The 16,033-nt window shown below is 35.1% G+C and overlaps 3 protein-coding genes, 1 long non-coding RNA gene and 1 other non-coding gene across 5 annotated transcripts; 3 read left to right on the top strand and 2 right to left on the bottom strand.

The window, feature by feature from the left end:
• Nucleotides 1-1,623: 1,623 nt before the first annotated feature.
• On the bottom strand, nt 1,624-3,338 carry LOC132278787 (uncharacterized). Its single transcript, XR_009471120.1, has 2 exons — nt 2,860-3,338; nt 1,624-1,865 (listed from the first exon to the last, which is right to left on the bottom strand). It is a non-coding gene; the product is annotated as an uncharacterized LOC132278787 (long non-coding RNA).
• A 1,896-nt stretch (nt 3,339-5,234) lies between these two features.
• On the top strand, nt 5,235-6,258 carry LOC132278099 (EG45-like domain containing protein). The gene is made up of 3 exons (XM_059779922.1): nt 5,235-5,346; nt 5,805-6,084; nt 6,252-6,258. The coding sequence occupies exons 1-3, from the start codon at nt 5,235-5,237 to the stop codon at nt 6,256-6,258; spliced, it is 399 nt and encodes a 132-aa protein (XP_059635905.1).
• A 1,940-nt stretch (nt 6,259-8,198) lies between these two features.
• On the top strand, nt 8,199-11,405 carry LOC132279929 (uncharacterized). Its single transcript, XM_059781999.1, has 5 exons — nt 8,199-8,280; nt 8,380-8,500; nt 8,603-8,706; nt 10,860-10,991; nt 11,093-11,405. The coding sequence occupies exons 1-5, from the start codon at nt 8,278-8,280 to the stop codon at nt 11,117-11,119; spliced, it is 387 nt and encodes a 128-aa protein (XP_059637982.1). The 5' UTR covers nt 8,199-8,277; the 3' UTR covers nt 11,120-11,405.
• Nucleotides 11,406-12,755: 1,350 nt separating this feature from the next.
• Nucleotides 12,756-12,837, top strand: TRNAS-AGA (transfer RNA serine (anticodon AGA)). Its single transcript has one exon. It is a non-coding gene; the product is annotated as a tRNA-Ser (tRNA).
• Nucleotides 12,838-12,981: 144 nt separating this feature from the next.
• On the bottom strand, nt 12,982-15,626 carry LOC132279928 (pentatricopeptide repeat-containing protein At4g32430, mitochondrial). The gene has a single exon (XM_059781998.1). The coding sequence runs from the start codon at nt 15,388-15,390 to the stop codon at nt 13,057-13,059; it is 2,334 nt and encodes a 777-aa protein (XP_059637981.1). The 5' UTR covers nt 15,391-15,626; the 3' UTR covers nt 12,982-13,056.
• Between the last annotated feature and the right edge of the window lie 407 nt (nt 15,627-16,033).

Below are 16,033 nucleotides of genomic sequence, written 5' to 3'. Positions count from 1 at the left end.
ATCATCTATCTAACTATACCACAATCAATTTAATCCAAGCAAGATAATAGTGTGACGTTTTTATATCCCTTGAGTAAAGGCTTAGAGATAGAAAAAGTATTGGAGAGGATCTATTCCCATGTCTCCTTTTTTTGTGTTGGGTCCACCCAAGATGGGTTATAATCTAAGGCAGTCCATAACTTTCGTTGTTTTAATGTTTAAAACCTTAAACAAGAGGATTACTTTAATTGTATATAAAAGGGCATTCGTTGTGTGGAGAGATTAGATATTCCCTGTGAGTGATTGGGGTACAAAAGGATTGAGGGTGGTGAGTGAAATCTCTGTGTAATCTTCTAATATTTTGTACGATTTTACACTCTAGTGGAATCTTGTTTTCCGTGGACGTAACCCTGACTTTGGGTGAACCACGTATATCTCTTGTGTGTTTTCTGTGATTTATTTTATATGAATGTTTAGTGTATTTGTTGCGTGGGTAATTGACAAGTAATTTCCCAACAATTGGTATCAGAGACATAGGTTCACACATGTTGTTTGATAAAAAATTCTTGATCTAGATTTTTTTATCATAACTTTGGTATTGATGTCTTGGGCGCTTGTGACAATCATGTGCAAAGGAAACATTGAAGATGAGGAATCTACTCTCTTGTCTGATGATAAGAGGAACAACCATGGATCTAACAATAACAGGTCTAGATCAGTGGCAAGTAGTGCCATAGATGCCGAGGCCACATCAGAAAGGACTATCCCCGTTAAAAGGGAAAGGAAGATGACGGCAAGAATGATGCATCTATCATATGTGCTTCGGGCTTTAGAGATGCACTTATAATCTCCCAAGGTAACACTCTTCCTCGATATGACTGAATATTAGATTCGGGTAATTCGGGTTCTACGAACCATATTTGCTCCGTGAAACATTATATTGATTCATTTCAAGAACTTAATTGTACTTTGACTATTCCAAATGGTGATACGTGTACAGTGAATGATATGGGAATGGTAAAAATTAATGTTTCATGGAGTGGAACACACTTTGGAGACGTAGCTTACGTACTGAAGTTGTGGTGTAATTTAATATCCTTGAGCTGGATGGATTTCATAGACTACAAGTGTTCCATTGTAAGGGAGTCATGAAGATTACAAAGGATTGCATGGTGTTGACGTGAGGAGAAAAAGGGGGGGATTTGTATCATTTGGCGAGGGGTACCAATGGTACTCGGATTTCGATCAGCGGTGATTTCTATCATTTGGTGAGGGGTACCTTGGTACTCAAATTTCGATTGCTGATAAAAAACTTGAACATATGACGTGCTTCCAGACAAATGATGATAAGTTAAAAATTTCTACTTGTGAAGGGGTCGATCTCTTTGATGTCTCCTTTCAGAGTCACTTGATCATGTTAACTTAGTTCATCTGTACGTATGCATTTGTAACGCCCCTAAACTGATACCAAATTCTAAAAAAAAATTCGGCATGACCTCCCTTAAAAAGGGTCCTACCACAATCTGTTCAAATGAAGAAAAAAAATGCGATGGCCTTTCAAGACCTATCCAACCTGTCCCAACACATAATACAAAAGAAATATAATACATTCCCCAATACCACAACATCAACAACCTCCCCAAGTTAGCCCATCATTGTCATCCCATTCAACTTAAGCATTTACATAGTCTTGCTTCTCTTCAAAATATCAACAAGAGTTATGATTTACAATACATGACCTTGGCTTGCAAAAATGAATACAAGACATTTTAGTTTTGAGACTATACAAAAAAAAAATGGGCTAAGATACAAAAGATAACAAAATACAACTCTTAATCATCTTCAAGCTTGCGGCGGATTTTCATTTGCCACTTCTTTCCCATTTCCTGAAAAAAAAGTTAAATAAATGGGGTGAGCATGTTGTTCAGTAGGTGGCACCTAAGACACTCCTCTTGTGTCCCCGTAAATCCATATAAAGAATAGAGCAATAGGAATCGGGGTCATACTATGTCGGGAAAGTACAACATCACATCCAAACTCAACATCGACAATACAATACAATGGAATGCAATGAGTGTCAAATGTTGCTCCCCATTTTCAAAATCATTCATCTGTCACTTTCTAAACTGTTAATGTAAACCCCTTGGGTACCCCCGCAGCGCTGAAAGAAGGATTAGCTACTGTCCCTAGACCTTTGGTGACTCCGCAGCGTCATCGAGGGGCCCAGATAACTCAACCACGCTAGGGCAATCTCCCTAGTTTCCTATAGGCTACGTTAACCTACCGGCCCGTTGGTGATTCCGCAGCGACCGGGTTTTCTCAAAATTCTTTTTTATCAAAAACTTATTTCCCAAAATTCCCCTTTTTGTTTTCAAAACATTTTCCCTTTTTCCTTCATGCCCAATGCCATGGATGCATAATGCACACCCATTTTATACTATGAAAATGGAGGGAACTATCATTACACAATTAACATAGATCCACACAAATTTCCTGACAATTTATTAATCATCATAGTCATGGAAAATTCACATATCAAGCATGATCTCCACATAAATTAACAATTACACATATATAGGCATAATTTTCTAATTCAACAATTGTATCACTTTCAAGGTAATTAACTTAAATAAGGCATGCTTTCCACATAACAAATTCTACCAAGTTACAAACACACAAACCTGTAAAATCAACATCTAAGCATGTTTATTTCACAAATCCACATATACACATAAATATGAATCTCACATACAAAATCACATCATTTTAGAAGCAATCAACTTAATTAAACATGTTAATCATCAATTTAAACACATTTAACCACAATTAACAAGGAATAACTCACAAGGAAGCAAGAACACATGGATTAGGAACCCCTACCTCTTAAAATGCGAAAACCCTTAAAATGGGTCTCTAATTTTGAACTCCCTAGGAAGCACCGAATCTAAAATTGTTCATACTAGCGCGTATAGCTCGTTGTGGGCTTCGTTTTGCCTCAAACGGCACCTAAATCTGGCAAGAATTGAGAGAGAAACCTTGTTTCAAAGATTGGTTCCAAAAGAAAAGAAAAATGAATGAGAGAAGAGGGAGAGATAGAAGTTACGGGAAGAGAGAAAGAATGAGGGAGAGAGGACTGGTCCCTGGACCATAAAAATGTGAGTGGTGGGCCCCTCCAATTTTATTTTCTTTTCCCTTTTTCTTTTAGCCTCTAATTTACACCATATAACATATAATTGCACCACATACAAATACCATTTGATCTATATAAATTAAGTTGCACAAATGCAATTGGACCCAACCACAATCCCGTACACAAAACGTGAAAAGACAGAATTACCCTTGTGGCGACAAAATCTCCAGAAAAAAATGAAAAATGATAAAAATCGGAAACGTTACAGCATTGGCCATGGAATCAAGGTGTTTGGACTTGGTTCGGGTTATGTGTAGCTAGTATACAGAAGGCCGAATGGACTGCTTGTGGATTTGCAAGTATGAGTCTTGTGCATTGAGACTTATGAACTTTTATGAAGGGGGAACCAAGGACTTGGAAGAAGTTTGGATTATGCGGGTGTGCTTGGTGATTTCTCTTCCTCGTGGGTGGAGGGGGAGATTAAATAATCCTTGTGAGTGATTGGGGAACAAAAGGGTAGTGAATGAAATTTTTGTGTAATCCTCTATTATTTTGTACGATTAATCTAGTGAAATTTTATTTTCCGCGAACGTAACCCTGACTTTGAGTAAACCACGTATATCTCCAGTGTGTTCCATGTTATTTGTTTTTATGTGAATGATTGGTGTATTTGCTGCTATGTGAATGATTGGTGTATTTGCTGCGTGGATAATTGATTTTATTTCCCAACACTTTCGTTCTCAAAAAAGGACCGCAATATCTATTTTGTTCTTTGACATCAAATTCAACCATTGGCATTCTTACTTCCTCGTTGCATAATATTGACCAAAACACTCAAGTTTTCATACTCATGGCATGCAATTACAGCATAAAAATTGAAACCCACTGCAAGTGTGATCCAAATCATCAGTACTGATCATCAAACTGAATAGTTAGAGTATTGTCAGTTTGTTACGTTCCAAAATGCCCACTATAATCAAGTGGAAAGTAGAAACTACGTAGACCGACCCACTACTGAAATTTAAACATTTTTAGATGCCATTAGATGCATTTATTTAATCTGATGGTTGGTAATTGACCAATAGTTGATCAATCGTTCCATTCCTAATATATGCAAAAGATTACAGTATATACTAAGGTTATCAAGTCGGCAAGGCTCGTGAGGGAATGATTAACACGTGGATTATCTTAATCATAGTCTATATAGGCACACCAAAAAAAATTTATTGGTCTCTCAAGATAAGAAAAGTGAAGAATACATAATGATCATCACTTCACTGCAATATTATAAGTGTTGATTGTAATTCCAATTCCATTTATGATATGTTTGACGCGACCGAATCAACTTTTTATATTTGAGATACTAAAAAAAATTAGTATAAATTTTGAACTAAACTTTAAAAAATTTAGTACAAATTTTGAACTAAACCTATTTAAATTTTAAATTCAGGGCACTGATTCAATGATGCCACCATAATATTAGTGCTCAGAAAGTGATAAGAAATGTATGTTAAAGTGTTGACTGTAAACTAAGATTAGAAAGCTTGGATCATGTGCATAAAGTGATTGAGGTGCGTTTTTTTTGGGTTGGAAAAGATTGGCGATTGAACTGAAAATCTCATCTCTTGGAGCACAATGAATTAATGGAATGTAAAGTGGACCATTTTACTATACAAATTCATCAATCTTTTGAAGAAGGCCACTCAGTTTCAGTACTAGAATCAAAGTGCAGCTAGCATCTATATATATGTGTGTGTATATATATATATAGAGATGAGGATCAACCTTTTAGTTGTCGTAAGCCTTTAAACCTCAACTATATATATATGGAGATTGGGATGACATCAATTTCAACCACAAGATGAGACAGCAGATTGTATGGTTATGGATTAATCATCTCCCATATAATTATGTTATTAGCTAGTTTAAATATTGAAGTGATTAATGTCACCAATGCAAAAAGAAGCCGCCCCGTGCATCGGCTATTTTGATCATCTGGCACTGGCAGTAGTATATATACATTAAGAGTGCTGTGAGGAGCTCCTTAAGCTTCCCAAAAACCTCTTGGCACTTGATATATATTACACACACACACATATATATACAGCCAAATTGCATTACCAAAATGAGGTTCATCTTAGCTGTACTTACACTTAATATTGGATGCTTATATCTTTGCATTCCTCTGGTTTCTGGGGATGTTGGAACAGCTGCAACATATAATCCTCCATATCTGCGTACGTGAATGCCATCATCATACATACATTTCATATTGATGTTCGGACTTATGTCTGCCATAGGCGCAACCACATTTTGTTATATATATATATATATATTAATTTTGGTAAGAAACACACCCACACACTCACTCACTCTTATCTCTGTAGGGGAGTTCAACAACTCTAGACCTTTTATTTTGGAATAGGCAATTAATCACTGTGCTACACAAGTATGAAATGTCCACATTGGCCTATGGTCAAGCCATGACTTTCCTTAATTAATCAGCTTAATTATGACCAATTTTGCTTATACATGTTCACTAATTAAACACTCGCACACATAACAAATAATGACTCTGAATATATCGTACATGAATTGATGTTTGTTTCGTTTTTTTTTTCTTAAAAAAAAAAAAAAAAGAAAAAGAAAAAAAGAAATTGGAATAATTAATATTAATTGTTGTTAATTAATGCAGCAACAAGATGTAATGGGTACGACCAAGAGCAATTTCCTGAAGGCGGTCTGTTTGCTGGTGCAAGCGATGGGGTGTGGGACAACGGAGCTGCGTGTGGCCGGAGATATCGCATTAGGTGCATCAGTGGCCTAAAGAGGCCATGCAAAGAAGGAACCATTGTTGTGCAGGTTGTTGATGCTTGTCGAACCAATCCCTGCCCAGCAACCCTAGTCCTGTCAAACAAAGCTTTTGATGCTATCTCCAAAATCTCCAATTCTAAGATTAATGTTGAATATGTTCAGTACGTAATTAATTTCTTATCTAATTATTAGTACTTCCTTTTATATATGCTGATTTAATTACATGCATGCATGAATGTGTATTTTTTTTTTTTTTAATTTTATATGCATACACAAACTGATACATTTGTTGATTAAAGTGCTGATATTGAGTTCTTTTGTTTTGTAGGATCTGATGTCCTGCAATCTTCATTATTCTCCTTCAACTATGCCTTGGCATCTTCTATTGGATACTACCCACTTGTTTCTTTGATCTTTTCTTTTCTTTCTTCCTTTTTTTTGTTTTTTTGTTTTGGTTTGCAAATAGCAAACATCTCTGTATTTTTGGGGTTGACAATTGCATGACATAAACAGGGCTCGTTTTACCACTTATTGTTTGCTGACATTTATTAAGATGCAAAAACATTTTTTTTTTCCCCCAAAAAAAGATTACCAAGCTATTAAAAAACATTAAAAAAAAAAAAAAAAACAAGTATGACAAAATTTTAAGTTATTAAAATCTTGAGCATTAACAATGGTGTGTTGTGAGCCTTGTCACCAAAATCAATTTAATAGCTTATCGAATAATTGAGATCCCTTTCAATATGAAGAGTAATATTTATCACTTTCATTCAGGCTTATTCCACTCAGTCACCATTGGTTTCAAAAAGGATGCAATTAATTATTGTCCTGTCAAGATTGACCAAATTGATTTGAATAAAATGTCCAAATTTTTTTTTTTTTTTTTTTTTTAAATCATAAAGAATCAAATATCAATTAATAACTCGGACCATACATACACATGCAGACAAATGTGCGTGACAATAGTCTTTCATTGCCATTAATGGACAGGAATAAGCACAATGGAAGAATTACACATAATTCCTACTATTTATTTTATAAGAATAATCAATATTTATCAATGAACAAATCTTACCCAGCAGAGTTATTTGACAAGATTCCTATCAAATTAACAACAAATCTAAGATTCTGAAAGTCATCAAACAATTTAATACTCTATATAGAAAAGTTAACTTAGATCAAGTTAAAAAAACAAAAAAACGCTTTGACATCGTACAGTATTATTTAGAAACTAGACTGTGGTCATATTCATTCAAATTATCGATAACTTGACAAGGGGACTAATCTTACCATCATAAAACGAGCTAAGTCAATCTTTTATGAATTTAGTTCGAATTTGCACGGAATTGTAATGAGCTCAAAATATTGACCTCGCACTGACTCCTTTAACAAAATGAATCCAACTTAATCTTGTGTTAATTTGTGTTTAGGCTTGTGTTTATGAAGTTACCAGTGAACATTATTAATTACTTTACTTACCATCTTACTTATCAATCCCATCAGTATAATCTCATTTCATGAAACCTAGACAAAATATATAATATAATCTTGTAAGTTAAGCCTTAAAAAGTCACATGAGAAATCATAAATATACTTACACAATGTTAAAAGATAAGTATACATAAGCATATATATATATGTTCATAAACATAACTTAGTAGACGTCTACACGGAATTATGTTCATAAGTTTAACTACGAACCTGACCCAATATTAATTGGGATCGATTTGTTTATCAAACAAGCTTCGAGCTTAACCTAAAAGTTATCCCTTATTCCATTCCACCCCAATCACAATTTTATTTTTGAAATTATGAACAGGTTTCACATTGATAATTTTATTCACTAAAGATAAAAAGATATTCTCTCTTTAGTGAACCAACCAATAGTGTATATATACGCCGAACCCAAAAAAAAAAAAAAAAAAAAAAAATATCTTATTAGGTTGTTGAGGCAATTTTTCGAAATAAGTGGGACTACTTTGGTTGGGCGCGATACAAATAACATTGGATGCTAGGCTCACTGATTATCTAAGTACTCACCATGGTACAAGTATTGTTATTTAATTATGGTGTCATAGATTTGTTAAATTTTGGGTCGGATCCTTGGATCATTGAGATATCCACAAATAGAGCTCAACAAAAGCGGGCTGGGCACGGAATGATCTAATGTTTTTAAATGTTCAATCTATTAAAAAACAAATATGGCCCAGATTTAACCAGGCCCGGCCCATTATTATCCATCCATACATCGTATAAATGTAGTCAACGGCTTCCTCGCTCTTAAACCCCCGATTTTGCTGTTGTCTTGGTGGTTAAACAAAAACCCTAGCTTCCTGCTCCGATACACAAAAAAAATGGTACTCTCTTTCTCTCTTTCTCTTATAATTTCATCTTTTTATTTAGATTGATCTGTTGTGATCTGTTTAACACATTTGTTGTTGTGTATATATTTGCAGACAGGCGAAGTAGTGAATCCAAAAGCATATCCACTAGCCGATGCGCAGCTCACAATTACCATACTAGACCTGGTTCAACAAGCTGCTAATTACAAACAGCTCAAAAAGGGCGCTAATGAAGGTTTTCGACACAAACACTTTTTTTGTGCGCGCGCGCGCATAAATATGTATCCCGTTTTCTTTCTATTTTCCCTAATTTGTGTTTATGCCCTTAAAATTTCAGCCACCAAGACTTTGAACAGGGGTATTTCGGAGTTCGTTGTGATGGCGGCGGACACTGAGCCACTTGAAATTCTTCTCCATCTCCCCCTGCTGGCAGAAGATAAGGTTTGCATATATTCGCATACTCAATTACACATCGAACATAAACACATACAAGGATAAATTTGTTTATTTAAATCTTTTAACAACAATATTTCGTTATTATTAGGTGTACATTTTGGCAAGTAATTGGGTGGTTTGATGGTATTGTGGGAAACCAATTTAAAGATCTTTCGGTTTCTCCTGATTCTTTGGAAATTTGTCATTGTTGAATTTGAGCATAATAGTTATTTGTATTTGTGATGTTTTTGTAATGTATGTTTTTTTAATTTGATTTCATTTTAGTTGCTATAGTTGCTTCCCCAAATTGATAATGTTGCTTGTTTGAGGACATGTGAAATTTGTACGAGGATTGGAAGCTTATAGGAGTTGTTGCAAATAATTTGTACTCCAAAAATACAACCTTGCATTACTATAATTTGCTGTGCCCTTAAAATTAGGACTTATATTTGAATGCAGCTTAGATCATCCAAGTCAAATTGTAATTATTTAAGGATAGAAGAACACTCTTTTGCTACATAACCTTCCCTCCTTCCTCCTCTTTTGTTGTGTTTTGTTGTTGTATCATTATATATATATATATATATATATATATATATATATATATTTGTTTCATTATTATTTCTGTGTTTAATTGTTTGATTTTTCTATTGATTTAGCATCTAGCCCATTGGTTACCTCTGCTTGTACTGTTTTGCATCAGTTGCATTTGTTTACCATCCATTTGCCATTTGGGAGGTTGTGATTCATATAATGTTGAGATTCCTTATTGTTTTGTTATCTCATTGTTTGTTTTGCCTAAATGTCATCTATTTCATGACATGTTGGTTTATGTTGTCATCTTACCTTGTTAACATGGCAATTGAACATATGCTGAAAACTTAACTGAACCAGGGGTGGAGCCAGAAGTTAGGTTCAGGGGTTATGGTAGACACACACACATATATATATATTCCAGCTAACAGTGAAAAAAGACGAAAGATAGAAGTGTAATAAAGTTGCATTAATCCATGCTGGCTCCGCACTTGAACTGAACTATATTATGTCTGAATTACTGTACTGCTGTTGTTAATGATAACTGTATTTGTTTGTGTTTTTTTTTTTTCCTTTGCCTTCTAATTAAATTTGAACCGATATTTGCAATTCTGATTCAATACCTCTTTCTGTTTTTAGTGATTAAGGTCTGGATTTTGAGTTTGCTTCTCCATGCCCTAATTTGGCTGAAAGGAGAAGGAATCCATTCTACATGGGTGAATTTTCCACTAATAATGTGATTCATATAATGTTGAGATTGCTTATTGATTTGTTATCTCATTGTTTGTTTTGCTCTGAATAAATAGTAAAATGTCATCTATTTCATGACATTTTGGCTTATGTCGTCATCTTACCTTGTTAACATGCCAATTGAACATATGCTGAAAACTGAACTGAACCAGGGGTGGAGCCAGAAATTTGGTTCAGGGTGCATAGTGTATATATATATATATACACACACAGTGAAACAAGACGAAAGATAGGAGTGTATTTAAGCTGGCTCCGCACTTGAACTGAACTATATCGTGTCTGAATTACTGTACTGCTGTTGTTAATGATAACTGTATTTGTTTTTGTTTCTTTGGCTTCTAATTAAATTTGAACCAATATTTGCAATTTCTTATTCAATACTTCTTTCTGTTTTTAGTGATTAAGGTCTCGATTTTGAGTTTGCTTCTCCATGCCCTAATTTGGCTTAAAGGAGAAGGATTCCATTCTACATGGTTGAATTTTCCACTAACAATTTGACTTTCATTATAACTTATAACATTAAAATTTTCATTTATTTATATATGTTCCAATTTATTTTCCATTAGCCAGAGTTCTGCAGCTTTATCCATCATGCCCAAAATCTGGAGTTAATATATACATATGTATATGTATATGTATATATATAATTCTGGAGAACCCCCACCAAATAAAATAAAATAAAATAAAATAAAAAAGAAGAAGATGAAGCAACAAAATTTCACTACCATATCCCTAAAACCAGGGGATAATTTTGTCAAGGAATTGGGTTGTAAATTATATTGCTGTAGTATAGTTGAAGCAATTGACTTGTGAATCTTTTCATACTAAGTTGTAAGACTGCAAAGGATAATCAATGTCTTGTTTGGATTTGGCAGAATGTGCCCTATGTATTTGTGCCTTCAAAACAAGCACTTGGCCGAGCCTGTGGAGTCACAAGGCCTGTTATTGCTTGTTCTGTGACAAGCAACGAGGGAAGCCAATTGAAGGCATCCATAGATGTTCTCAAGGTACCTTGCCATATGACATCTCATTATTGCAATTTATGTTGTTAGTTTCAATCTTCTTTCAACTTGTTTCTGGATTCTGAGTTTTTGTTTGTGAAACACAGGATGCCATTGAGAAGCTCTTGATCTGAAAAGAATTTACAGAATGTGATTTCGGTGTGATGGGCCTCTTGGAAGGGAAGAGTTACTTCTTTGAAGGCTTTGACTGAGGAAGTTGTGCTATTAGCTAAGGGATTTTTTTTTTTTTTAATCAAGATATTTCTCATGGTGCATCTCATGCGATGTGAGAAATAACAAACTTGGAGTTAAATTTACAAATGTGTACGAGAATGGTACTTTAAACCAATTTTATTAAGTTGCTTTATGTTGTAGTGTGCTTGTTGGTATTGTTTTATAGTAATGCGATATGTTGTCACATTTGGCTTCTTATTTAGAAGTCACGACTCTACTATTATTGACTTCCATTTCTGCAACAAGGCTCCACCTGTATCAGGTAATATCGTGTGAAAGTTTTCAACAATTGTATAGCTTCATCTGGTTTAGCTCACGATGAGCATTTAGGAACTTCCCCACACACAGTTGCGGATGGCATTTTATGCAGGAACTTGTTAATATAGATTTACAATATGCAGTATGTTATGATTCTATTGATTAAATTATGGTTTCTTAGTTTGAAATAATGACTTAAAACTTTTACTGGGTTTCATTTATGCAAGCGTCAGAGCTCCATCCTCTGTGGGTAAGTATAGGAGGTAAGTTTTTCTACGGATATGTAGCTTCGTTTGGCTTAGCTCATGATGCGCATTTAGGAGCTTGCCCACAGAAAAATCGTGGATGCCATTTTATTGCTAATGTGGTTGGTTATGGTGCTTATTGCATTTTGTTTAAGCAGAAGTTGTGAAGTAGCTTGTTCCACGGGCATGAACAGGTTTTCTTATTTTCTTTTAATTGGGTTCTTGGATGCATTGAAGCCGAAGATCAACTCCATGTTCTTATAAATTGTATCATTTACAAATGAATTTTTGCTAGAAATGAATTCTACACGCATAGTTTCTCAAAGTTTTCTCATCTTTTCCTGTCTTGAACTTATGGTATCCCCTATATATATATATATATATGAATGTATGTATGTTTATATGATAAGGTCCTTTTGAGTTGCAAGGGGGTCAACAACGGTTCTTAGAGGGCTTTAGTGATTTTCTGGCTTTTTTTTTTTTTTTTTTTTTTTTTTTTGCGGGGGTCGGCGTGCGGAAATTGATATGTGGTCTCACATGTAATACCACTTCCTTGGTATTCATAATTTATAAAGAATAGGGAACAATTCTATGTTTGGATTTTGGAAACGGACGATGTTTGAAGGGAAAGAAAAGAAAATGAATGATTTTGATAAATACAATAAGTTATGAATAGTAATTACTGTTATTATCCTTTAAAAATTAGGAGGAAAGTGAAGGAAAGGCCAAAAAAAAAAAATTGAAGGTAAGGATAGGAAATGTTAGTCTTTTTAATAAAACTTTGTTAATACTAATTTTGCCCTTATTCTTTTATAAAAGATCAAATTTATAAAATATGGTACGAAATAGTTTCTAATTATTATATTTTTCTTTCTATTCTTCCTTTAATCAATCAAACACATAAATAATTAACCAAAACATAGCTTTAATGGGGGCCAGAATCTATTTCTTTATTCAAACATTGGAATGCTCTCTGACTGCGTAGCCGAGAACTGATTTGATATTAAACATATATCAGTGGGAAACATGTGAAGTGGACGTGCCGGAGTGGTTATCGGGCATGACTAGAAATCATGTGGGCTCTGCCCGCGCAGGTTCGAATCCTGCCGTCCACGCTCGTCTCCTAAGACTTTTATTTGGTCCTTGTTGAATTTTTCTTCCCTCTTTTCAACTGATTTTAACTTTCTTATATGTTTCACCTGTAGAAAAAAGCACTCCTCTGCAGTCAAACTTCTTCTGATAAAGAGAAGGAGAAAAGAATTATATATATATGACACTTATTTGGAAGGACTTTCAATTCATTTTTTCATCTCGAACAATTGCATATTTTGACTCTACATTGAGAGATCCAAGTACACTTGTCTTTTGAGGTTAAATCCTAAAAACTCTTTCTCTCTCTCTAAACTTTTCATTTCCGATCCAAGCCGCTGTGCCATCCTATATATCTCCTCAGACTCTGGGTGGGACTTGTCACCTGATGAGAACCCATGCATATATAAGGAACCACTAATATCCACCCAACTAAATCCCACTTCCTTCTTCATTCCCCTTTCTCTCATCCCTTTCCTAATGTTTGACACCTTTGCCCACTCACCTTTCTCAGCATACAAGTTTGACATCAACACATAAGAACCAGACTCATCAGGCTCCATTTCCATCAAAGCATCAGCCATCCTCCTACCCATCTCCACATTCCCATGTATTCTACAAGCCCCAAGCAAACTTTGCAGCACAGACAACGTGGGGCCTCCCGGAATCTGACCCATAAACTCCTCTGCCTCCCTAAGCCTCCCTGCCCTCCCCAACATATCCACCATACAAGAATAATGCTCCGGGGATGGTTCAATCAAATGGTCCTTAACCATTGAGTCAAAAATTTCATGCCCCTTTTCAATCATACCCTTTCTTCCACATGCTGCTAATATAGAGAGGAAAGTGATCGAGTCAGGTCTTACTAAGTCCCTTTCCATCTCCTTAAACAAACCCATCACTGATTCATAGTCGCCATGACTTGCGTGTGCAGAGATTATTGCAGTCCAAGCAACTTGACTTCTGTTGTGTATCTCACTAAAAACTCTTTGTGACTCTGTGATGCTCCCCCGCTTTGCATACATGCCAAGGAGAGCACCAGAAACAATGGGGTGTGTGTTCAGTCCAAGCTTTATCAGGTAAGAATGGCACCATTGTCCATGTTTTAGAGAAATGGCCTCGGCAGTTCCAATTGCAGTAAAGACACTGCCAAATGTAAACTCGTTTGGATGGGACTCCGTTGTTGCTGACAGGAATGTATGTACGGCTTCTTGACACAGCCCATTTTGAGTGTACCCAGAAATTAAAGCATTCCAGGATATAATGTCTCTGTAGCTAAGCTCTTCAAAAATCGTCATGGAGTCCTTCATGGACTGAAATTTAGCATACATGGTTATGAAGCTATTAGCAACATTATGTTCCGATAAAAAGCTACTCTGTATACAAAAACCATGAATCATCCGGCCTTCTTCCACCAAATTATTAATTGTAATGTGGTGGATTAATCCAACCAATGTCACATCATTTGGATAAACTCCATCCAATCTCATATCATTAAATAAAGACACAGCATCTACTTCAGTTATAGATAGCATTGTTGTCCAAGAGACTACATTGCGATCAATCATGTGTCGAAAGACCAACTTTGCATCTTCTACGACCTCACACTTCGAATACATTGACATCAAAACATTACAAACTGTAACATGTTTTCCGTATCCCCTTTTTATTGTCAAACTATGTATCTGTCTCCCAAGCTTTAAGTTTATCTCATGGCCACAAGCTGAAACCACGCCAGTAAAAGAGACATGGTCAAGCTTTATCCCTTCTTTCACCATTTCAATAAAAGCCCAAATAGCTTCCAATCCATAATTTCCCTCCTGCGTATAACCCGATAGAATAGCATTCCAAGAAACCAAATCTCTATTAGGCATTTCATCAAACGCTCTTTCAGCTTCCACTATTCGACCCCATTTTGCATACATTGATATAAGCGCATTTCCTACAAAAACTTCACACTCTAATCCAGATTTTATAATAATAGAATGCAACTGAGTTCCGAAAAGAAACTCTTCATTGTCTGTGCTAAGGGCGAGAACAGTAGTACAAGTCACAGCATCAAAAGCAATCCCAATAAAATTCATCCGACAAGCAAAATTCAATCCATCAACGCCATTTCGAAAGCCCGAAAGCACAGTGTTCCAAGAAACAATATCTGGGTTGCTCAAGTTCTCAAAAATACATAATGCTCGATCGAATTGTCCTGATTTGCAATACACGTTCATCAAAGAATTCGATACTGTGACATACGAAATGAACCCAGAAGTTATAGCAAAACCGTGGATTTGATCCCCAAGTTTTGGGTCTCCACGGCAAGCCTTGAGAGCGATGGCAACTGTAACTTCGTCGACATTGATAGAACTCAACTGAAGGTGTTGCTTGAAGATGTCAAGAGCTTCAAATTGACTATTTTTTTTAACACATGCGAGCATAGAATGGTGGATGGAGAAATTATTTGGCTGAGGAATTTTCTCGAACAGCTTGTGTTCATGTTGTAATGAGTGGAAGCTTTTGAGGTTTCTTGAGCGTTGTACGGCTATTCTATGGAATATTTTGAAACACAGTGGGCGGGTAATCATGAGACTTCACAATAGACGGACAGTTGGCTGTTCTGTTTTGTATGCACTCGTTTCATGTGGAATATGGATAGTATGAAAAAAAAGACTTTGATCTCAAAGAGGAAAAGGAAAAGGAAAAGGAAAAGGAAAAGTTGATCGAGTGTTTGGGACCTATGATGATCTATCAAGTGGTTATTAACTTAACTAAATGATTTATTCATTCTTTTATTTGATGTGAATGTGTGATAGGAAAAGGTATTCACTCTTTGGCTAATCATACAACTATATATATGCATATATATATATATACAGTGCCGTTTAATTATTTCCTGGTGAGCATAGAATAGTATACCCACTTTTAATCCTGATATTAGAATCTATAGTAACTAATTTATCAGCGTTTCTTTTTTAGTAATTGTTTCTTTTTTTATTACTATTATATATTATTAATAAAAAATAACAAAATTAGACATGCTTTTAATCAAAATAAATTAAAATCAAATTAGTTAGGATTTTCTTTTATACGAATTACTTCTAGCAAATCAATTAAAAATAAAAAAAATTAATTATTTTAAATTTTTTTTATTCTTATCCGTTCAGTCAAGAAATTCTCAAAACATATCAGTTGAAAAATTCGCATAGATTCTGGCAAAGGCGTTAGCGG

Source organism: Cornus florida, unplaced genomic scaffold, assembly GCF_030987335.1.
Source record: "Cornus florida cultivar Cherokee Brave unplaced genomic scaffold, ASM3098733v1 CherokeeBrave_3.0.0_Hap2_Chr10, whole genome shotgun sequence".
NCBI classification, from domain to species: domain Eukaryota; kingdom Viridiplantae; phylum Streptophyta; class Magnoliopsida; order Cornales; family Cornaceae; genus Cornus; species Cornus florida.
Note: the sequence above shows the minus strand (reverse complement) of the source record. Positions and strands in the feature narration are given on the sequence as shown.

Bases quoted from the DNA above. Each gene is read 5' to 3' on its own strand.
- LOC132279929 (XM_059781999.1), top strand. The intron at 8,501-8,602 runs GTTTTCGACACA...TTAAAATTTCAG, and splicing joins CAAAAAGGGCGCTAATGAAG to CCACCAAGACTTTGAACAGG. The intron at 8,707-10,859 runs GTTTGCATATAT...TGGATTTGGCAG, and splicing joins CCCTGCTGGCAGAAGATAAG to AATGTGCCCTATGTATTTGT.
- LOC132279928 (XM_059781998.1), bottom strand. From the start codon at position 15,390: ATGATTACCCGCCCACTGTGTTTCAAAATATTCCATAGAATAGCCGTA.
- LOC132278099 (XM_059779922.1), top strand. From the start codon at position 5,235: ATGAGGTTCATCTTAGCTGTACTTACACTTAATATTGGATGCTTATAT. The intron at 5,347-5,804 runs GTACGTGAATGC...TAATTAATGCAG, and splicing joins ATATAATCCTCCATATCTGC to CAACAAGATGTAATGGGTAC.